The sequence below is a fragment of the Dendrobium catenatum genome, unplaced genomic scaffold (genome assembly GCF_001605985.2).
Source record: "Dendrobium catenatum unplaced genomic scaffold, ASM160598v2 original_scaffold_254917, whole genome shotgun sequence".
NCBI lineage: Eukaryota > Viridiplantae > Streptophyta > Magnoliopsida > Asparagales > Orchidaceae > Dendrobium > Dendrobium catenatum.
In genome coordinates, this window is record NW_021573316.1 from 684,637 (window position 1) to 707,499 (window position 22,863).

Below are 22,863 nucleotides of genomic sequence, written 5' to 3' on the forward strand. Positions count from 1 at the left end.
ATATAGATGGCCAACGGCCAACGAGAGTATCGGTGGTGGGCAGTAGTCAAACATATTTGCTTCTGGTGCAATCAATCTCACTTAAAATTAATCGAGTTTGATTTATCATAAAAATAAATTTATCATAAAAATAAATTAAAATTATATTTCAACTAAACATCAATATTTTTTAAATCCCATTTAAAATACTTTATATCACTTTATATTCCAACTAAACAGCCACTTAAGCAAAACAAATATTTGAACAACAAAATGAAATTAATTTAATATATAATCATTCTGAAAATATTGCACCTCTTAGAAACCTATGATTTGAATGACAGCGCTTAAAATTCTTCGCTAATTTTTTATATATTTGAACCTATTTGCTAATGTCACAATGGCGTGGCGGGTTGGAGGGGCTTTTAAGTTTTCGATGGCTGCAACAATCAGCTAAAACCCCATTCACATTAAATAGATAATAAATATATGAAAGAAATCTAGCTTTCTGCATCATAATACTTAGAAAGCTCAGGCATCCATGCCTGAGAAACACTGCGAACATAAATTTGATTAGTTTGGATCAACTCAGTAAATATTATGCACTCAGGCTTTGCTCTAAATAGCACTGAAGAAGGGTGGATCTGCACGTTCTGACCATTTGCCTTAACCCTGCCAAAAAGTACATGCGCATGAATAAGCAGATATTTTAAACTTCTGTAGTTTGATATGTTTTTCTACTTTCTCATCTCTATTTAAAGCTCTTATGAAAAATTATTATGTACGGATATCGAACGTCATCTAAAAATCAATCAAAATACACCACGTCATTCTTTTACTGTACCGTAGCTCAGTACTGCTCAGTACCGCTAACGTGATTGCACCTGATTCGCCTCCGAACATAGAGTTGCGTCTGACGTCCGCACAGAATAATGTCTCCAAACTTAGAATTGGAATGGTTAAATTGCTGTTTAAGTGTAAATTTATGAACATAAATGATGCGGCTATTAAGAATTTCATTTCTAGCAGGGCTAATATGTACAAATAGTAGTAAGTATATCATAATTAATGCAATTTAAATGGAGCAGAAAAAATTCAGTATGAATTTCTTTAAATTTATTTATTCATAAACTTTCAAAACCTCTGTAATTTGACTTGGATCTAAGCAGCAATTAAATAATACAATTAAGTGTTATATATCTAAATAAAATGTAAGAAAATTTTGTAAAGAAAGAATGACAAATAGCAGCTTAATCCGATATTTAAAAGTGAGACTTTTAAAACCATCATCGGTTGGAAGATTAAGAATTCATTTGGAATAAATTTCTTATTATTTTCTAAAGCAATTTTTAGCAAAAATTTTTAGTTCAACCAATTTTTATAATAAAAAATTGTTTTATAAAGGAGTAAGAAAGATGTCCCAAACGAAACCTAAAAGTGGCATAAATTAATGACAGTTCAGTCTTAGGGGTGCTCCAAGAGCTGCTTTCAGAAAAACAAGGTTTAAGAGGGTGGCTTTAATTTCTTCCAATATAGCTATTTAAAAAATGATAGAAACTCGATACCTGTATGATCCATCAGGCTGCTTCTCGGCTGCATTGAGGAAGAATGACGCTGTGAGGCATCTGCGAAACTGAAGCACATCATCCCCACATGAAGACAGAGACATGTCCATTTGTTCAAGATAAACTTTTATCTGACTGTATGAGAGAAGAAAACAAGTCACTATTGCAAAACAAAGAGTTTTAAAATAAGCTATCATCAACACCACACTAACATTATCCTATCATTTCAAGTCAATTTTCCAAATCCTCTTTCTAATTTGGAATCAATTTTAAGAATTTTTATATTTCATTCATTCCTGCTCAATATTTTTTTATTACTTTTATAACCTTTAATAGCATAAAAAGAAAATAAATTGAAAACTGCTCATAAAAAATTGATCAGAAGTGTGAGAAAATCATTCATAAACAAGTTGAAACGTTTCTAATTAATTTACAAAGTAATTTGTCCTATATAAACTATAAGAAAATTCTACACGAACTACAATTACGATTATATAAAACTAAACAGCAAATCTTCTTGCACAACAAGGCTCATATCATGTTTTTTTTGTACGAGAAAATTTTCCCCTTCTCTCAATTTAATCTGAAAAATTTCTCATCTTTGAGTTCTATTATTTTTTCTGAGAGATCATTTTGATCATTTTTATGGTAAATAAATATATGTTCATAATTAATACTCTCTACTGTAGCGTAAATTTTCTCTTAGCATCACACATTTAAAAAAAAATTCCTTAAAGGAGAAAAAAGAAATATATTTATGATTCAATGACTCCACTTTTAAAAGTAATTAAGCGTGCTTCTCATTGTTTGAAGTAATCATTTGATATTACAAGATCATAGGATATCATGAAATCATGCATAGCTTCTCCCTCCACATTTATATCTATCATTAAATACCCAATAGGCTACTATGAATCCTCTCATACTCTATTCTATTAGAATCTATATGCTCACACCCCAATAACTCTTCCTTGGGTATAAATTGTAATAGTTTATCCATCTATTAATCCAAAACTAAAATTTTCAACTATTATCCCTCCTCTTCCGCTGCAACATCATTTGATTTGCAGGACCCCAATTACCTACTCATTAATTCATGGACAATAGTAACTATTATGCAATTATTATTTAGCCAGCTCATCAATTTGTGGACCATATAATTATATTGTAAGTCTTATTCTCTAATTTTGTACATTGTTTATCATAAGCTCTCCAAATACAACATAAAAACAACACAAATGTTAAAATGAAACACTCAATCAATTATCTCCAAGTCTTAACATGATATTTGAGCCTTAAAATTTTTTTAGTAATTTCATAAGCTGCAACCTTCATCATTACGTTGCATGGAACTTATAAGCTTTCATTATAGTAGTTCTCTTTCTTCTTTTTACCTTATCTTTCTATAAATGCAACCTTCATCACTCACTGCTAAAAATATTTTTTATTATTGTAGCCTTTCATTATTGCACTATCGCATTTCATTCCTTCTCTATTTGTTCAATGTAAACAAAAACAAATTTTCACTCTCCATGATGGATGACAATAATAATACTCGCACAACCTTGATTTCAATTTCTGTTGAAATTGAGGGATGCAATTGAAATAAAAAAGAAGAGTTGCAAAACATTTATTCAACATATCGGTTGAACCAAAAGAATTATCTAAAGTGGACGTGATTAGTTCATAAGTTCTTGAAAGGGAAAAAATTGGGAATTTTATATAACAGTTAAAAATGGAATTTGTAGGAACATCTGAACAAACATCAGAAATAAATACTTCTATCATTCTCAAGTATTACCTCTTCGTCGCATACCTTTCATGTCTCAAAGAAGTCCATTTCCAACTTCTCAATCATTTATTAAGGAGCTACAAATTATACGACCAACTCATACAAATTTATTTCATATACCCCTTATACTAGCAACAAAAAAATAATCATGGCAATCAAGAAGATGCTTAGAAGCAAATTTCTCACACTCCAAAATGTGCTCTAATTACCAATTTGTTATCCATTCAAAAGTTAACTAAAGTCTCCTTTGTAGTTATTGACTTAATGTTTTATTGTTTAATCATTCACATGGTGTATTTCAATGAGGACAATGGGGCTTGCTAAATAGTGGTATGATTTCTACCACCTTAAGGAATCCAATAACAAGAAAACTCCATATAACCATCACCATTATCTACTCTCAAGAAAATCTTCAATCCAACGAAGAAAATTATTTGCTTCAACATGCACCTTAGCCACCAATAATATGAAATTAATATTGGAGAAAAATATTATTATCTAAAATATGTTCTCTTCATTATTCAAAGAAATTAATGTTGGAGAATTTCATCGTGATATTTGTGAATCAGCAAAATACAAACATCCCAATTTTTCAGTAAATAGCATAAAAACTATTATTTCTTTTTCTCCCATTAATAATGACATATGGGTACCATCCTCTACACCAAACATCTATGGGCATGGTGGTTTCTCTTTTATCGATGATTGCACTCATATATCATGCTTTTTTTTACTAAAACCAAAAGTGATGCAAGCAACATCTTTTTTCAACAAGAATAAAAATTAATTTTGGAGTTAGAATTAAAATAATCAGATCCAATAATATGAATGACTACTTTAACCACTCTCTCTACTCATACTTAAAAGAAAAGAAATAATACATGAATGCTCTTCTACATATACACAAATAAAAATAAAGTGGATAAATGAAAGAACAAACACCTATTCCTAAAATAAGGGCTCTCCTTTCCATATAAATGTGCCAAAATAATATTGGTGGGAAGCCATTTTAACTGCCGCTCAAATCATAAACTAGTTACCTGTAAAATTCCTTGGATTCAAGAGTCTTACACAAGTTCTAAATAAATTATATCCTCATTTCAATACCACAAAATCCTTGTATTTGAAAATGTTACCATTGTGCATACACATTCTCAAAATAAAAGAAAATAATCCTCAAGCAAGCCAATGTGTTTTCATTAGCTATTCTCTCATACGAAAAAGGGTACAAAAGCTACCATCCCATCAAGAGAGATTTGTATGTCTGCTCATGTTTGTTTCAATGAAAAATATTACTATTTTGTTACTAATTATACTGTGAAAGAAATATCAAACAAACAAAATTTTTTTCTCACATAGACCTTCTTACCCCTCATCCCAGCAAACAACTCTATTTCACAACCAGCCATTCTTGCCTATAACAGAACTACTTCATACTCGACCATTACAAGTTTACTCAAGAAAAGAAGTGCATCTCAATCTAAGTTCAATCAACCAAGTAAATCCCTATCACTGAATCCATTAAGAAAACTATTGAGCCTATGAATAAAAGTGCATAAACTTCCCCTAAACATCCCTTACAGCCTATGAATAAAAGTACATAAACTTCTCCTAAACATCCCTTACAGTTGTTTTGATAAAAAATCTTTCTTATAATCATCAATCATTAATTACTAGCATGCATAAAAGCCATAGCATGAATTTTATTAGGGTCAACTTGGACACAACCAGAGCTTACAATATAACCCAAATATTCAATAGAGGACTGGAAAAATCGACATTTATTTAGCTTGACAAATAAGTGATTTATCTTTAAGCATTGAAAAACCAAATGAAAGTGATCCTTTGAATGGTAATGTTGACTTGAGGACATTTAGCATTATAGAATAATAAGTTGTCATTTCCATTGTTGAATTAAATGATGAGCTACTACCGTTACCAATTAATATATGGACATTTTGATGGTTACTAGAGCCAGAACGAGATGAGTAGCCAGCTAAAACATTGAGGCTAATCCAGGTTGAGGCTCTGGGTTCACATCAAAACTTTAGAACCTTCAAGGATGAAATGAAGTAATCATAACACGATGACACCTAGGATTATTATGAAAATTGAAATATTCATGTGCTTTAAAGATCTATATTTCGATGTCAAATCCATTAAAAAGAAGAAGTTTGATTTTCATTGATTTAAGGAAAGAAGATTTTGCTGGGGAAGGTGGGGGCTATTGAGAAGGAATTCGACCGTCATAATCAAGGATACCAGCGGAAGATGAAAGTTCTTGATGGAGAGAAGGATGTGGGCGTTCTATGCGCAAACTATCAAGACACTTGTTAACAGAGTCCATAAAAGAATGGAATTGTTGTAAGGATGTGTCAATAAAAGCAAACTGACAGCTTGTTAGAAGGATTTTTGGATTTCGGAATATTGCAATTCTTGATTGGTTTGCATTGTTTGGAGAGCTTCTAGTAAATCAATATTTTTCAAGTTGCATTTGTTCAAGGGTGTAATTATTGCAAGATGTGTTCTTTGATAAAATGAACTTGTGCCTATACACAAATAGCACAAAAAACAAGTAGAAATGTGTATTTAGAAATGAGAAAATAGTAAGAAAACCAAAGGAACAAAGAACCTAATGCAATCTTGAAAAGAAGAATATAAAATTTGCAATTTATAAATGGTGAATAGCAGCTATGTTGTCGGTGATAATTGTAGGTGATAATAGGTGGTCGACTGATTGCTTGATGTTGAAGGTGATAGAGCTGCTGTTGGACTAGTGCTAAAGGGCTGAAGGAGTGGGAAGATAAAGAAGATGACTGCCTATTTGCTGAAGGTTATGGTTGAAGAGGATTGGCTGAAGGAGAAGGCGGCCCTGTTGCTGAAAGCATGAAAAAGAGGGAGGCATGATAGCGGAAATGGCTGCCCAATTTCCGAAGACAATGACTAAAAAAGATTGTGATCCAGGATCTGAAGGAGATAGCTGAAGAAGATGCAAAAGGTGTGGAAGATTGCAGCTGAAGAAGAGTGGTTAAAGGCGTGAGCAGGCGAAGAAGATTGGCTGAAGCCAGAGATTTAAAGGTTTGTGAGCGGTAGAATTGGTTCTTGTCAAGGTTTGAGGTTAGTACAACAAGCGCAACATTTGATATAGGCTTCTTTGCAAACCAAGGAGTGGCATCTTTAGAATAGGTGTAGACTCCAAAAGGAGAGGAGAAGAGAAAAAATGAAATTATTCATTCATCGAACTTTCATTACAAAGTTAGGGGTATTTGAACTATTTGGATAAACAGGTTTTACAATAAAGAACCAGACTATGTAAAAAAGTACTACTTCAGGGTAATGAAAAACTTATGCTTTATAGATGAATCCATGTGCATGGACCCAGTGGGTTGAAAACCATGCGGTCTAGACTTCTCTCGACTGAAGATGGGCTAATGTCCTTTGCAGTTTGTAATGCTGATGTGGCATGCTTTTATTCCTTCTTTCATAGACGTTAGTATTTATAGATTGTTCTGCCATGTTTGTAGACCAAGTTTGATAATATTTTTGTATTGTCTTAGGATTCAAAAGGATATGTTGATGTCTAGTAAGTTATCATTAAACTCATCTCACAACATTAGATTAGATAGATATTCAATATTTTCAAATGGACTAACAACTTGAGCGCCTTAAAAAAGAAAATAAACCTTGTAGAAAAAATAGTATAACTTAAAAAGAAAACAACTAATTATATTGGAGATAGAGCATGTCTTTGGTGCCACAAAGAACAAAAGAAGTAACAATAGACAACAGAAAGAAGACGAAAGGTGGTAAGACCAACCTGTGAACATCTAGTGCATGCTTTAACGATCGATTATTGATGAAATTATCCCTGCACCACCTACTTAGGCTTTTGTCAATTGAATTCTCTTTATTAGTAGCAGCCCTAATCTTCTCCCGGTACTCAATAGCAGCACGAAATACAGTCACAAGCGTTAGATGGTCACCATCAGGACTTGAGAACTTCTTCCACGCAGATCTTGCCTTACAATAGAAAAACACGGGAGGTGAAGAATATAACAAAGCCATCTCGTAGATTATAACAAAAAACTTGAGAATATCAATCATAAGGCGATAAGCATGCAAGTGATACATAATAGTTACAAGATTGACAATTTTTCTTTAAAAAATAGAGCAAAAACCTGATGATGAAAGGGTTAATAAGGGTGTGTTTGGGTGTTGATAATTTGAATTAAAGAAAATGAGAACAAATCATAAGAAAGATTCACTCAATTCATAGATTAATAATTAACCCACAAATTGCTTGAATTTCATTTCATTTTCTTCAGTTTCCTTCATCAAACCAAACAAAGCCTAAGTCTCTTTAAAAAAAAAAACATACAGTAGAACAATGAAGGGCAATACCACTACAAGAGTGAAATTATCATAAAAACGAGAGCAATATCCTTCAAAATTCTTCAGAAAAGAATCCCATCTTCCCCATTATAAAGAGATGAGATTATACAAGCGTAACTTGTAAAGAAAAACTCTAGCATATTTTATTGCATTTACAGGTCTGGCCATTTGCATACAAACCCGCTGTATCTTGCATGCATTCATTTTTATCCAAAAGGGTTTTGGGCTCATTTGGTTGCTTGTAATTAGAAAAATTGTTTTTAGAAAATCATGATATCATTTTCATTCATTTTATGTAAAGATACAGCACATTTGAGAGAATTTGAAAGTATTTGTAGAGTTCAAAATCAACATTTATTTATATAAGTACATCCAACCAAATGACAAAATTTAGTAAATTTATCATTCTTTTCAAAATATGAATTCACACTTCAAGAACCAACTGGGCCTAAGAACATTCCAATCCCATTCATAAGCATATCATATGCCATATAATCATCTACGTACATATGTACTAATTGTACAAAAATAGTTTGGCATCAAAGAATTTTACATTGATGTTGTGATAATGACACATATATTTCAGATAATCATGTTAAACAGGGGGATCAAGATGGTTATATAAGGTAAATCTACTATGGACATAATTTTTTTGATGAAATAATTAAAGAAAAAAATATAGAGAACAAAAGAAGATTTTTCAAATGTTCTTATTAGCCTTAAGAATGAATAAGACCAAGTACTACAAGAATAAATTTTCAGTGCATCACGGATAAAATTGTGCACACCAAAGTTGAAATTACTAATATATGTATGAAGCATTGATAGGGATTTGAAGTAGTTATGGAATGATCAACATTATTGAACATCAAGCAAAGCTCATGCTTATAAAGTGGTGCAATTTGAAGCAAGGACATTTAAGCTTCGTATGTCATCCGAAATATGGAAAGAGAAGCGTCTTTAACGCATGTTGATGTGAGATAATCAATTCCTCACTCTTTGATTCTACTTAAGACACTTTGAGTCCTCTAAAGATAAATTATAGTATTCTTATCTCTCTCAACTTCTCTCGTCTTTCCTCCAACAAGCAATGAATAAGCAGTTAAGCACGCATTTATTCCTCCACCCACACAAGTTTGTTTGTGCAACTCATCGACCTTTTCATGTACCATTTCCTCCTGCAACTAATTTTCTTCATCAATTTTTCCGTACCTCTATTCTATCATGTTATTCTTCCTTTGTTTTGTTAAGAATTTAATAAATCATGCATTTGGCAGAAATCGGAATAGTCTCAAGCACTTGTCCCTATTTTATGAGAATTTTTCCTATGTTTCATTGCACATCTAACAATCTTAGACCCATATATCTAGCAAAAATGAGATGAACAGTGTGCTGGTATTTTTTTATCTACTTTGAGACTATTTTTCGCATTTCACTCTGCATTTCGAACCCACATTTGGTAGAAGAAAGACGTACCATGCATACGAAGTTATCCTCTGATTTGCCTCTAATTTTTAGGAGATTAGTGTTAGACCGGTCCAACCGATCCACGCAGGACCGGCCCAGACGCAAAACAGTAGAGCCTTTTCGCCTGCGACGGATGTCGCGCGACCCGCAAGCCTTGCGGGAGCCGAATGGGAAGGGTTTTTGGGGGGAATTAAGAGGGAAATTTGAATGTAGGGATTGTTTAGGGATTTCCTTTTGATTTGTATGCATTAAATAGTTTGTTTTCCTAGGATTATGGCATCTTGAATTTGGCTGAAATTTGAGATCTCTTAGATTTAGGTTTTCTTTGGGCTCTAGCGGCGTCTAGAGATTTGGGAGAGATCGATCCTCCTCTCGAATTGAGGATCAAGTGTATCTTGCTATTTTCCGTGTTCCTTTCATCAAATAATACAAATTATCTACTGTTTTTGTGATTTTGTGCGGATTTTTGTGAAGAATTCTCGCTGTTTTCCGAAGATTGATAGAAAATACTTGAGATCTACAAGTGTTTCCTATCAATTAGTTGCAAAGATAAACTTTCTAGCAAGGGTGAATGCATGCCATCTAATGTTGCTATCTTATTACTATATTCCTTGTTAGCTTTGTTCGATAACCTAAATGAAAGATGCAGTGTCGTTTGTTTCCTGCACCAAATTATTCAGGCATTAATGAACCCAATTTGGCTTTTGATATGGGGATCCATCAAGATGAGATGATCAATCAAACTGTCCATGATCTAGATTTAAAAAATTTGTGACTGCTAAAATTTTGATGATTTGGTTTCTTGATGAAAATGTCAATGATGGTTGTTTCTCATATCACGCCATAGAAATTGATGATCAAGTCAACATGAATTAGCTGAAGATGGATCAATTTTATATCACAATAACAACATGAGAGACCATTTTTTATCAATTTTGTATAGTCAATTGACTAAATTAGAGCAATGTGAAGCTCTAGTACTAAATTAGACGCACAAGAATAATCTGGAGACTATTTTGGGATATTTCTGATTCATGGGTGTATAAAAGATTTACCCCAATTATGAAAAAGAGTTGTTGCCAATATATCAAGCAATAATGCATTGGCATGTCTATCAATTGGAGAAGGAGACTGTTGTGCACAAACAACAAACCACTTTAATCCTTGCAACCCCAAATAAATTTGCAGCTAGTCAAGCATATGAATTGGATAACACATCTCCAATAGTTCAACCTAGTGATCAAGTAGAAGATGGGTATTACACTAAAATGGTTATATGCTCTCTCAGCCAATATTAACTCTTTCATGTTTTAGTACTATTGTTCAAATTGAAATACTAAATGGAGCAATATGAAAATGACCTCTTCTTCAAAATGATACTTTTATGTTCACATGGAGAGACGGCTTTCTTTACAAAGGAAGACAGTTGTGTACACCTAATTTGGTTGAGTAAACGGGGTAAGGGAGGCACATTCATCCAAAGTGGTTGACTAGGAAGTATGGACGCTTCAAAATGCTCTTCATGATCTTGTCAAACAAGTAGACATCACAAGCATGCCCTGACATATGTTAGATGCTCTTAAAATGACGTCAAAGGTGTTTCAAGAATTGAGAAGAGAAGCTTTACAAAACGAAAAATTAAATTGAGATAGTTGTATTTTTAATTTTTAGATCACTATGGTTTCTTTAAAAATAATTCATAAGCCTTTTCATATCTATTTTATCCTCTCATTATGGGCTTACACAACAATACATAGAGGTTAGCATTGGATTACTTTTTGTTTTGTTTGGTTGATCTATAACGTGTGAGATAGCAAGCAGATTCCTCCCTCACCATATTTGATATGCCATTATGCATTGCATTTCATATACAACTAATGCAACCACATAGTGACGAATATTAAGATGACTTTGGCCTGAATTTGGATGTTAACATCTCTATTTCGTAAGTCTATATTTGTTAGCACATTGCCTAATTACTTAATTGGATTTTTGAACTTAATTAAGATGCCTGATTTGATATCTAAACATTTTTTAATCATGGCTTATATTATTTAAAGCATCAATTTATGACTTGCTCAACTGTTTGCTTACATATTTAAGTTATTTCATTTGTTATTCTTCTCTTATATTTTAAATTATGTTCAGATGATTTTAAGATTAATTATTGATTTTTTCAACATAAAGGGATTTCATATCAATAATTTATAATTATTCCCCTTATGATATACATCAAACCTCTTTTTATTGTTACTAGCTGAAATACAACTGGCTTAAGATCTTGTATTTCTCTTTGTTGTTAATGTTTAATTTACTATGACAAAAATGCTCTTACAATTTTATTTTGACATAGATTATGTTGAATATTTTGAACACCATAAAATATTTTCTCAGCATAAAAGTTTAGGATGCATTAGTTGTTAGATGCACGCTTTGATCAACCAATATGCATGCTTTGTTGAGCTTCACACTTGGTAATGTGTTTTGCATGTTCACAACACTAGGACTGATCTAAGAATTTCCAAGTATAGTAGTTGCATCAAAGAAAGTATCAAGTTGGTAACTCTTTTGTATTAGTCATGAAGATGTTTACAACGGATGTTCTACGTGAGATACCTTATGAATTACATTTGCAATTGCTTAAATTTTAATAGGTGGGGCCACTATTAAAATAAATGACAAGTTCTAACAAAAGAGAAAATTTTCAGAAGATAAAGAACTACGGGTTAACATATCGAAATTTGTATATGATATACAATTTAAATGAAATTAAAAATAATAATAATCTCACAATCTTGTTGGATACCAAACCTCCAAAGTTAAGGTTTGGTAATTCAAATAAAATACTTTAGGAGAACCATGTAATCATAAAAATAAAAACAAATTTTATAAAAACTATGATTACATTAACTATACTCTAGGGATCAATGCATTGAGTAATAAAAAAAGTCATAAATAGCCTAATTGAGTGTGGCATAAATGAATGTCAAAAAAATAGTGCCATCAATAGGAATAGTTGATAGTATAATTATTATATTAAAGATATCATGGGAGTATAGCACTTGTTCAAGAAAATGTAAAAAAATATTGAAAAATATAAAGTTAGCACCTTGTGCACTACAAGAAGAATGAATGAGAATTTGGATTGTATTATCATTCGTAATATGTTCAAATGTTTTGATTTTTGTAGACAAACAATAAAAGTAGAAACCAATATTAATTTTCATTAATAAACTTGCATAACAGTCACATTGTGAGATTTCCACCATAAAATACAATACTATGCGCTAGCCTTGACATGTCATTTAAAAAGATTTGGATGCACTGTGTATAGTACCTCTTCGAATTTTTCACGAGGAGAGTAAAAAATAGACTCCACTGAGAGCATTGCAACCACAATCAACATTTCTTCCAAACATCTGAATTCCCTCGACAAGATGAGTGCTTTAGAGTATATGGGATCCAAGGGGAACCTAGCCATCTGAATCCCAACTGGATCAGATAATTTACAATCATCAGTCAATGCCCCTAAAAGGTATAACTCCTGCAGGGATTGTTTAATGGCGCTCCTGTCATTGGTATGAATTAAGATTAAGTAAATCCAATGCAATGCATAAATTAAGAATGGCAGCAACAGTATGAAAACAGTTAAGAAGAAAAATTACTTCCGGTTTAACATAATGATGAAAATTTTAAGTTGCGTTTACAAATGCCATTCAAACCTCATTGCTAAACTACTAAATAGGCTCACTCTTCCATTTACATCTTGCAAACTCCATCAAATTCAATTAGCATATAATATCAAATTGAGTGGAACTTGCATAATCAACTAAAAGCAAAAGCCTCATGAAGTGCAAGAATGTCTCAGACTCCCACTATTGTGGATTCCAGGGAGGGATTATTTTACACTGCCATATCCCAGCATGAAGATCGATTGTTTTCAAGTTTAAATCATCGCTGAAAGATCAAAATAAGCACAACCACTTGAGTCAAGGGCCACCATATGTATGACCAAATACAACAAAGTAAAGTTAAAGCACAATTATAACCTGAATAAGTTTTAAGAGTCCCAAAATAAAAAGACATGTGTGTGTGTATATATATATATATAACTGGAACGACAAACAATGAATACAAGCAAAGAGTTACTAAAAAGTAACTCCTAAGGTTTCATCACATGTAATGATAGGTTTGAGTTGAAGGTGGAAGGAATGCAATTAAACTAGGCAAGAAACAAAGACTTTCATCCATTCCCATGAACATTTCTCTTTTTTCTTGAAAGTATGTTAAAAGTTCAATTTTAATTAGCAGGACAAAGGACACCCCACAAATTTACTGGATTATAGAAAGTATGCTATGAAGTCAGTAAGCAAAATAACAAAAAAAAACATATAAAAATGAAACATATTTCACCTTGAAGGCTTGTCCATGAAATCAAACCCAATAATATCATCAAAACCTAGGGCTTTGAGCTGTAGTACAACATTTGACAGGCTGCACCTTTTGATCTCAGGGACAGTAGAATCTATAAGTTTCCAAAATTCACTTTCTGGATATAAGCGGAAGCATTTTCCAGGACCCTCGCGCCCAGCTCTACCACTACATTATACATACAGAAAATTCATATTATAAGAAATGCGCCACAAATGCAGACCATGTCAGACATCTAAAAATGTACTTTTGGGGAACACGTGCAGCAGTACATGCCAATCCATGCAGCATGATCATTTTGAAAACATATCAATAAGTAAAAGTGGAAAATTTTTACTTTAATCAAGTGTCCAACAAAACATGAAAAGGTGAAAAAGCAAATCATTCACAATGCTTTGCATTTACTTTTCCTTCAACCAAATAGCCCCAAGCATGTTTTCTATTTGCTTAAATTATTTCATATTTATTTATACTAAAATTTACTTTAAATATTATTTTATTTTATTGCCATATGTTTAATTGGCTCATAATAATGATGTTGAACACATGTTTATTTGCAAATTTATTTGATTCCACATGTTCCAATGTAGTTAATAAATGTGCTTTATGAACTTAAATATGCTATTTATTTCATTAATTACTTGACTAAGAAAATTGAGAATATTTTGAAAATTCCATAATTACTTGCTTTCATATTGACAAATTTACTTGATTTAATATGTTTCATACATCTCATTAAATTTACCTAAATAAGTTAATTATATTTTATTAGATTTAATTTAGATTAAAATAATATATTTTATAAATTTAAGCTTTATTTTGATTCTACTGAATAAATTGAGTTTTTCACGTGCATTTTCATATAAAATGTATTATATATTATTTATATTTATCAAGTTATGATTTAGGTAAACAAAAAATTTGAAAATTTATAAAAATGTCATCCTAAATTGCCTAATACCCACCAAGCCACAAATAGCGAAGTGGCTCTAGTGTACATGTTAGTGTCCCAACATTCAACAACCTGCTATGTAACAGCTATTCAACTAGTTTGACTAGCTGTTGGGAAGACTTAGATTGATTATTTAAGGAATGTTTTGGGAGAGCTTTTGGAATATTTTTAATGTGTTTAGATGATTATTTCAAAAGGATTCCTAATATATAAATAACGCATTATTTTGAAGATAAACTAATGAATGAATGTGTTGGAAACTGGAAAGCTTCATTTGAAAATCTTTGTGCAGGACAAAACAAAATGTTCATCAATCATCCATCCTCGATAATTTCCATTTGTTAACTTCTACCATTCAATATCTAGTGATTGTAAGTTGTTTGTTATTGTATATATTTTCATCACTATAAGAGCGATTGTAATCTTTAGTACGTGATAGCAATTGAATCACCTATAAAGTCCAAGAGAACTTCAATTTGATTTTTTTAATCATAAACCTTAGGTTATATACCAAGTGAAACTTAAAGGAGCTTTGGTTAAGCTTGGTTTGTCAATATATTTTCCAAATCAAGCAATGAGTGCTCGTCTCAAAAAAATGATGAAAAATGATGTAAAGGTTCACCCACCTTCTCAAAAAGTGAAGGAGTTTGACTTGTGATTTAAAGTTCTAAGTAGTCGAATCCTAATATGAGAGGGGATTAACGTGGAATGTCATGGATGTAGGTCAGTTGGGTGTCAAATCACATAAAAATATTTACTATTTAAATCTCTATGGTTTAGATAATATTCCTTAAATATTCAATTTATTTTTGCATGCACTTGAATGGTTTATAGTGAATTTTTATACTTGACCTTGTGCACTTATTTGCAGAATAGATTACAATGTGTCATAACTAATATCATTGAGTGTAATTATTTCTATTGTGTTAAACACCAGAACATTTTAGTATTCTCTTATTAACATTATGTGTATCTTATGTCCTACATTTGTAGATTTATCTGTGTATTTAGTTTAAATTATTTAGATTTACTTAGTAATTTATTTTGAGAGTTTTGAATTAAGAGAATTTTGAATAAAATTCAAAGCGTGTTTGCATATGTAATTCATTATTGCACTTAAATGGTCATCCGATGAATGTTATATTTGACCATACGGCACTTGTGTAGAGTAGATCATTTATGATGCTAGAAAAATAAGTGTTGCCATATTGCATAGTTTATTTGACTCACCGCTATCTTTTATTTGTATTTGTACATTTATATAACTGTGATGTTAGTGGTTTAATTGGCATAGCTAGTATAGTTGAGCAATCATTTCATATTATGCTTAATAGTTATAATGCTTAACTAAATTTCCAAAGCATTTAATCAACAGCTTGATTAACTTTTGTGGTATATTTAGAGGATTAATTCAATAGATTGCAAGTATGTTTTTACTAATATTATTAAGTGTAATCATTTCTATCATGTTAAGCATTTGCACACACTTAGTATTAGTTTAATAAAATTTAGTAGATCTTATCTCCTATATTTATACACTTGTGTAGTTAACTTACTGGTTTGTTTTTAAATTAATTAGATTTCATTGTTGTTTTATTTTTAGGTTTTGAATTAGCAGAATTTCAAAAGAAGTTCAAATTAAAAATGGCCATTGCACACCCAATTACCCACCTCGCCCCAAAACCCAAGGTGTCTTTAACGATCACAAGTACCGTCATACAGAAAAAAGAAATAACAGATAATGCAATGGAATTCATAATATTTGACAAGCAATAACAAATTAAACTCACACTGATTAACTCCTTTAGTCAAATTTGACATGGGGGAGGTGGTACTAGAGATTACGAAAGGGTATAGTATAATATCGAAAAGAAAACCAAAGAAGATTGAGCTCCTAATACTATGAATTCATTTAATAAAAACATTTGACTATTCCAAACTGTTAACTGAAAAAAATGTATAATTGCATAAACTAGATTACAAGTGGAGAAACTGGATATCAGCAAGCAATTGGACATATCATACAAGTAATATAGCATACAACTATACAAGACGCCAACATCAAATTAAAAACTGCACCAACGGGTTATATTTCAGCATAAAAAACTCAAGGTTTGAAGTAATGCATAGCAGTAGAATTGGAGTTAAAAGATGATAATTTCAATACCATTATGCACAACTGTAGGAACATTGAGAGAATACCAGGTATTAACGCACATAATTGGAGAAACAACACCAATAGTTTGTGTATATGATCATAAAGGATTTTCTACCTCCTTTGAAGAGCTTGAGCTTTTGAGATTGGCATAATAATTAATGACTCCATCCCCGTCACGGGGTTATAATAACGAGATTTCACCACTCCAGGATCTATAACATATTTGACACCAGGGATAGTGACAGAAGTTTCGGCAATGTTAGTTGCTAGTATGACCTACATAACCATTCAAAAACAAAGTATCATCAGCGACATTACAAGTCATGTAAGAACATCAAGTTTTAGCTGATTTCAAGATAAAGACAAACTATAAAAATTGCATTTCATAATATTAAAAAAAAAAACCATGTGTTTGGTGTTGTTTACACGTGCATTGCAAGGGGAAAGTTTATGTGATTTGAATACTTAGGCCTGTCCTAGAGAAGAATGCACATGTATCAACATATATTGCAACTATATACAACTACATCCTCTTCTTCAAAAAGCATGGTAGTATTGCAAGCAAATTGCATTTAAATGTCCCATTTTATATGAAGAACCCAAATGACAAGCTTTCAAACAACAAAGTGCAACATAAACGCACGCCCAAAAATAGATAGCTTCAAAATAATAAAAACACATATCCCGAGTGAAGAAAAGAATTCAAGTACTTGAAAGTGCATTGATCAATAAAAAGTGTATACTTATGATAACAAGAAAAGGTTATTCACAACTCAAAAATAATAATAAAGAATTTGTAAGATGATGTCATTTTCAGATGGATAAAAGCATAAAAAACTGTTAGATGATTATTTGTTTTATAGAAAAGACAAATGCGTGCTACCTTGCGAAAATTGGATGGAGTTGGTCTAAAGACATTCATTTGCTGCTCCGAAGGAAGGGATGAGTAGATGCGTACAGTTAAAATGTTCCTACTATGCTCAGGTAATTGTTTAAGTCGCTCATGGACAAGCATGTCTACTAATTCTATCTCTTCTTGACCCGTCAAAAAAGCAAGGATATCCCCAGGGTTGTCATCCAAATGAATCTAACAAAAAAAAAGAGACAAAAATAGTTACAATAATCTAAAAACATGAAAATTTGTTCATGAAAACAATACTAATGTAGCAATTCAAGCAAACAAGCCTACAAAATATAAGAATGATTTGTTGAATACATTTGTTCAAGGTAGGCATTAGGGCAAGTAAAAGACTAGTTAAACCTGAATTAATAGTTCATACACAAGTTCTTAATCATGAATAATTGAAAGAATAATAAAGGTGATAAATTACCCAAACAAAAAAGAAGATTAACTTTCTATTATGCTACAAAATATTATTATGTAACTCAAACATATTACTCAAGTATATCAGGATGCTGAAAAAAAAAAACACACAATGAATAAAGAGCATGGACTATGAAAGCAACAACATAACAAATTAATAAGCAAATTATATACCTGAAAAATAGTAATAACAGTAGCATCAACGTAATCGGGCTCTGGATTGTATGTATAGAGTATATCCACGGGATACTGACGCCCTTGGACATAAACCGCTTTTGCACCACCGAAGTACTCAGAAAAACCTTTTGCATCTAAGCTAGCAGACATTATAATCAACTTCAACGGAGAAAATTTCGTATTTGAGCTATGACATTCATTATCCAACTTGACAACATTGTTTGCATATGGCTTGTCAAGCTTGTGTTGCTTTAACCTTGCACCTTGAACCTTTTTCAACAACCCCAATAGAACATCCGTATGAACTGTTCTTTCATGAGCTTCATCAACTATGATGACACTATATCTAGAAAGGATGGGATCCAATAAGGCCTCCCTGTATGCATAAAGTTGAACATCACTCAACATGACATTAAAAGAAATAATATAGACATGATACTGAGAAAATTAGATAATCTAATTCTACAAATAAATTGTTCTTCCATGAGCTTCATACAAAATAACTGTAATTATACTTTAGCCACACATGTATTGAGAAACTAAAAATGTATCAGTAATCCAAAATCAAATTTATGCGTATAAATTATAGTTAGATCGGACAAACTTAAATGTCCTCCATCTCATATTTAGACATACTAAAATTGAGTATTAACCTTGTAAAGAAGTGGCATGGAACTTATGTTATATAATATCATTTTAGGTCATTAATAAAGGCAATAAGAGTTTTCCTAAATTTGGATTATCTATCATCAAGAAGTAATGGTTCTAAAGAATATATATATATATATATAATAAAAAGGAATGGTTCTATACACGCACTAGAAGTGATACATGCATGCGTGTGTCCACCCTCAAAGAAACTGACAATTATATGATTTACAAAATCAACAGAATATCCCGAAATGACAAGTTTCCTATTTACATCCTCATAAAGTATTAAATAAGTTATAACCTGCAATTTTAGAAGAAAAAAAAAGTCAAAAGGAGCAATAAATTTAATTCCTGATTTAATAAAAATATATACAAGATCCTTTTTTTCATTTCCCAAGAAATGCACATATTCATGAAAATCCTAAATAGACAAAACAAAGCAACATTATATTGATAGATCCATAATTCATCATCCAACATATTCATGAATGGCTCCAATTTATGTAAGGCCAACAAAACCACAAAAATTATGTTCTTATTGTATGCATTCCACAAATAAGCTTACCTCAACAACAAGCCATCAGTCATGTATTTAATTCTAGTTGAACCGGAAGTTGCATCTTCAAATCTGATTGCATAACCAACCTTTTGACCTAACTGAACATCGCATTCTTCTGCAACACGTTTTGCCACAGTTATAGCAGCAACTCGTCGTGGTTGGGTGATGCCAATGACTTTTCCATCACGACAAAATCCAGCATTGAATAAATATTGCGGCAATTCTGTAGAATTACCTCAAAAGTAAGCATACAATGGACATATTATGACCGAAAGAAAGTAGGAATAATCAAGAAGTAAATAAGACTTCATGGAGAATTTCAAATGTAGATAGTAAAAAAAAATGAACAACAATCTACGCACCTTCAAGAAGTAAATTATATTAGCAACTTGAGTTTCATGATAGCATAATGTCTCTTGGAGAAGCAATATTTTTGCAAAAGTATCAGTTTCAATAGTATATCATACAATAACTCTAACCTTCTAAAAAAAGCATAGGCATAAACACTCCCATTTAGCAAACACGTATCACAAAAGGCGATATTTTTATTAACCATGTAGAGATCATATGCTCAAAACCTCACGCCAACTACCCTTGGCTTCCACCAGAAAAAGACCTTTAATCAGTACCCCTTCTCCCCATATGTGCATCTTCTAAAGAGATAAAATACCAAATAGGGATTCAAGGTGTACCGATTTGGCCTTTAGAAGGCCAAAGTCTCAAATCTTCCCAACACCACACTGCTCCCCACACGCCCCCAAACACCACAATAAAAAAGGATCAAGGAGAGAAAAAATTTTAGTTAAGGTTCAGTATTGGGTTTCATTATTACAATGTATTTCTTAAATACATTTATTAAATAAATTACTATGGAGATGTTGATATATTATAATAACAGCAAATTCAGTCATCTTGTTCAGTAAGATAACCTATTCTTTTTTGGGAAAAAGATAAACTATTCGAGAAAATAATACAGCTCACCTTGACCCGTTGGTTGAGAGCTTAGGCTTCCAACTAAGAGGTCTTGAGTTCGAGTCTTTATGTATGCGCTGTGTGTGTGAGTTTGTCTTAAATGGCCTAAATGTCCCCAAAAAAAATTTCTAGAAAACAAAAATTCATATACCTTTGACTTCACATATATTATAAAACTCTCCCATTCTTCCTTTAAATTCTCCCTATAAATATTTTATTAAGCAAAAACCTGTGATAAACTACAAATTAATAGAGGAAAATGAATTATGAAAAAGAAGAAAAAGCCGGCGCTTACGGGTTGTCTTTCCGCTTCCTGTTTCTCCAACAATTATTATGGTATCATTCTTCCTTACTTCATCTACAAGTTTTCTCTCGGCTTAAAACAAAGGAGAATGAACGCTTAAAACATAAAATAAGAGCAGAAACACAGACATCACTGCTTTTCCTGTTAAAACTGCACCTGATGCAATGGGAAGTGATCTCCTTTGCTGAAGAATCCAGTGCTTCCTAAAATCAAAGGCCAATTAGATGGAACAAATCTTTGAATTTCTTAAAATTAATGAGGAATACACCACTTCAAAGATGTTTGAGAAAATATCACCTATCCAAAGACTTGTTTGATGCCTTACTTCCTTGGTTCAAGTTACCAATTTTTTGCTCTTTTAGAGGACTTATGGAAATAGAAGGCATTGCCTCATAAATTGTCAGAAGCACTTCCGCTCACAAGCACCTGCGCTCAGAATGCCGGATTTAGGGGCTGTTTGGTATCGGATTTACAGCGGTATTTAAGTTGGATGTACGCTAAATCCAGCAAAACGGTTTTGTGCGCGCGTTAAATCCCGGCGACGGGTAAATCCCGGATTTAAGGATTGACGGCTTAAATCCCTGATTTACTAAATCCCTCGGTTCGGCTGATTTATGGGATTTGGCCGATGAAGCGCGCGAAAGGTAGAAAGTTGCCTTCACAGCCAGCGAGCTCCCGTTGTTGCTTCCGATCAAAATGTCGTAACTTCCGATCCGACAGGAAGGTAAAGCCGTCGAAGGAGCAAAGTCGAACAGCCACGACGAAGCCGAAGAAGCGACGCGTGGAATCTCTATACCTCCTGCGAAGCAACGAAGCCGACCGGGAACGAACGATGAAATGCAAACCTAGTCGCTTCTAAGTTATTATTGATTAACTTAATTAATATAATTTAAAATATTAATATTAAAGTAAATTAATTAAATAATAAATAGTATAATTAGTGCATAAATTAATTATCTAATTAAACTTAATTAAATAATTAGAGAATATAATTAGTAATTAAATATTAATATAATTAGCTTAATTAATATAACTTAAAATATATATTATTAAATATATAATTAATAGTGTAAATAATAATTAATGAGTAATTGGTACGTAACATGTTATTAAATTCATAACATTATTTTTTAAAATCATAAATTTATTTTTTAATGTATGATTATATTCTTCACATTTAAATCCCTAACAGCCATATATTCTAAATGAAAATTTATATATCCTAAAATATGTTATCAAACAGTTTCTTTGGATTTAACAAAATTTAACATTTGTCATATCAGAGAGTTTTTAATATTTAACAACCTCATGATTTACTAAATTCGGATTTACAGGATTTACTAAATACCACTAAAGTTAAATCCCACATGTTGCCAAACAGCCCCTTAGACCGTATTTACACCGGATTTGAGTTAAATCCTTCCAACAGCTAAAAAATGCAAAATTTGGATCTCACAGTAAGCTTCACTTCATAACATTTTCCAATTTTGCCGTAAATCCCAGATTTACTAAATTCGGTTGTTCGGCGGATTTTTATGGCATTTGGGCAAATAAGTGCACAAAAGTGGAGAAAAATCATTACCTTCATCATGACATCCAATCTTATAGGAACAACGTCGTCGAAGAAGAAGGTGAAGAAGCATGTACTTTAGCGACTATCCAAACCATTGTTCACGCGAAACATTCAAAGCGGAAGCAACAACGAACGACAAGGAAAAATAAACCCTAGATGGGCCTAAGAATATAGGTTATTTTTTTGTAATGTTGTCACTCCTGGTTTAGATAAATCGTTTAAATCTTGTTCTTTTCTCGATGCTCTATCTAGATGCTCCTCTGGTGCGAGTTTTCCCGAGCTTAAACCGACCTCCTTTCATGGCTTGTCATCTCTGTGGATCTCGGATGATGAGATTACCGCTTTGGCTACTCCTTTTCAATTTTCGTTAGTTGATTTTTTCCCCTCTAAGTGACTTTCTCTTGAAGCTACTCGAAGGTTCTTCTTCAACCTTAAGCTTAATGGCAAGGTTTCTGTTACTCTGTTAGATTCATCACATATCTTGATTAAGTTGAATAATGATCTTGATTACATTAAAGTTTTTTGTCATAGATCTTATATGATTAACAATAGCTATCTAAAATTTAC

At 32.1% G+C, this 22,863-nt stretch overlaps 1 protein-coding gene across 2 annotated transcripts; it reads right to left on the reverse strand.

Annotated features, from left to right (window-relative positions):
• Positions 1-308: 308 nt before the first annotated feature.
• LOC110103587 (pre-mRNA-splicing factor ATP-dependent RNA helicase DEAH10-like) lies at positions 309-21,570 on the reverse strand. Of its 2 annotated transcripts, none has more exons than XM_020832367.2 (13): positions 21,380-21,570; positions 21,021-21,149; positions 20,880-20,926; positions 20,715-20,795; positions 19,454-19,670; positions 18,235-18,613; positions 17,620-17,823; positions 16,852-17,012; positions 13,609-13,794; positions 12,533-12,764; positions 7,154-7,356; positions 1,545-1,679; positions 309-651 (listed from the first exon to the last, which is right to left on the reverse strand). In XM_020832367.2, exons 2-13 carry the CDS (start codon positions 21,107-21,109, stop codon positions 480-482), a joined length of 2,106 nt encoding a protein of 701 aa, XP_020688026.1. In that variant the 5' UTR covers positions 21,110-21,149; positions 21,380-21,570; the 3' UTR covers positions 309-479. The 2 variants fall into 2 exon arrangements, with proteins under 2 accessions (XP_020688026.1, XP_020688027.1); XM_020832368.2 differs by lacking the exon at positions 21,380-21,570 and adding an exon at positions 21,220-21,365.
• Between the last annotated feature and the right edge of the window lie 1,293 nt (positions 21,571-22,863).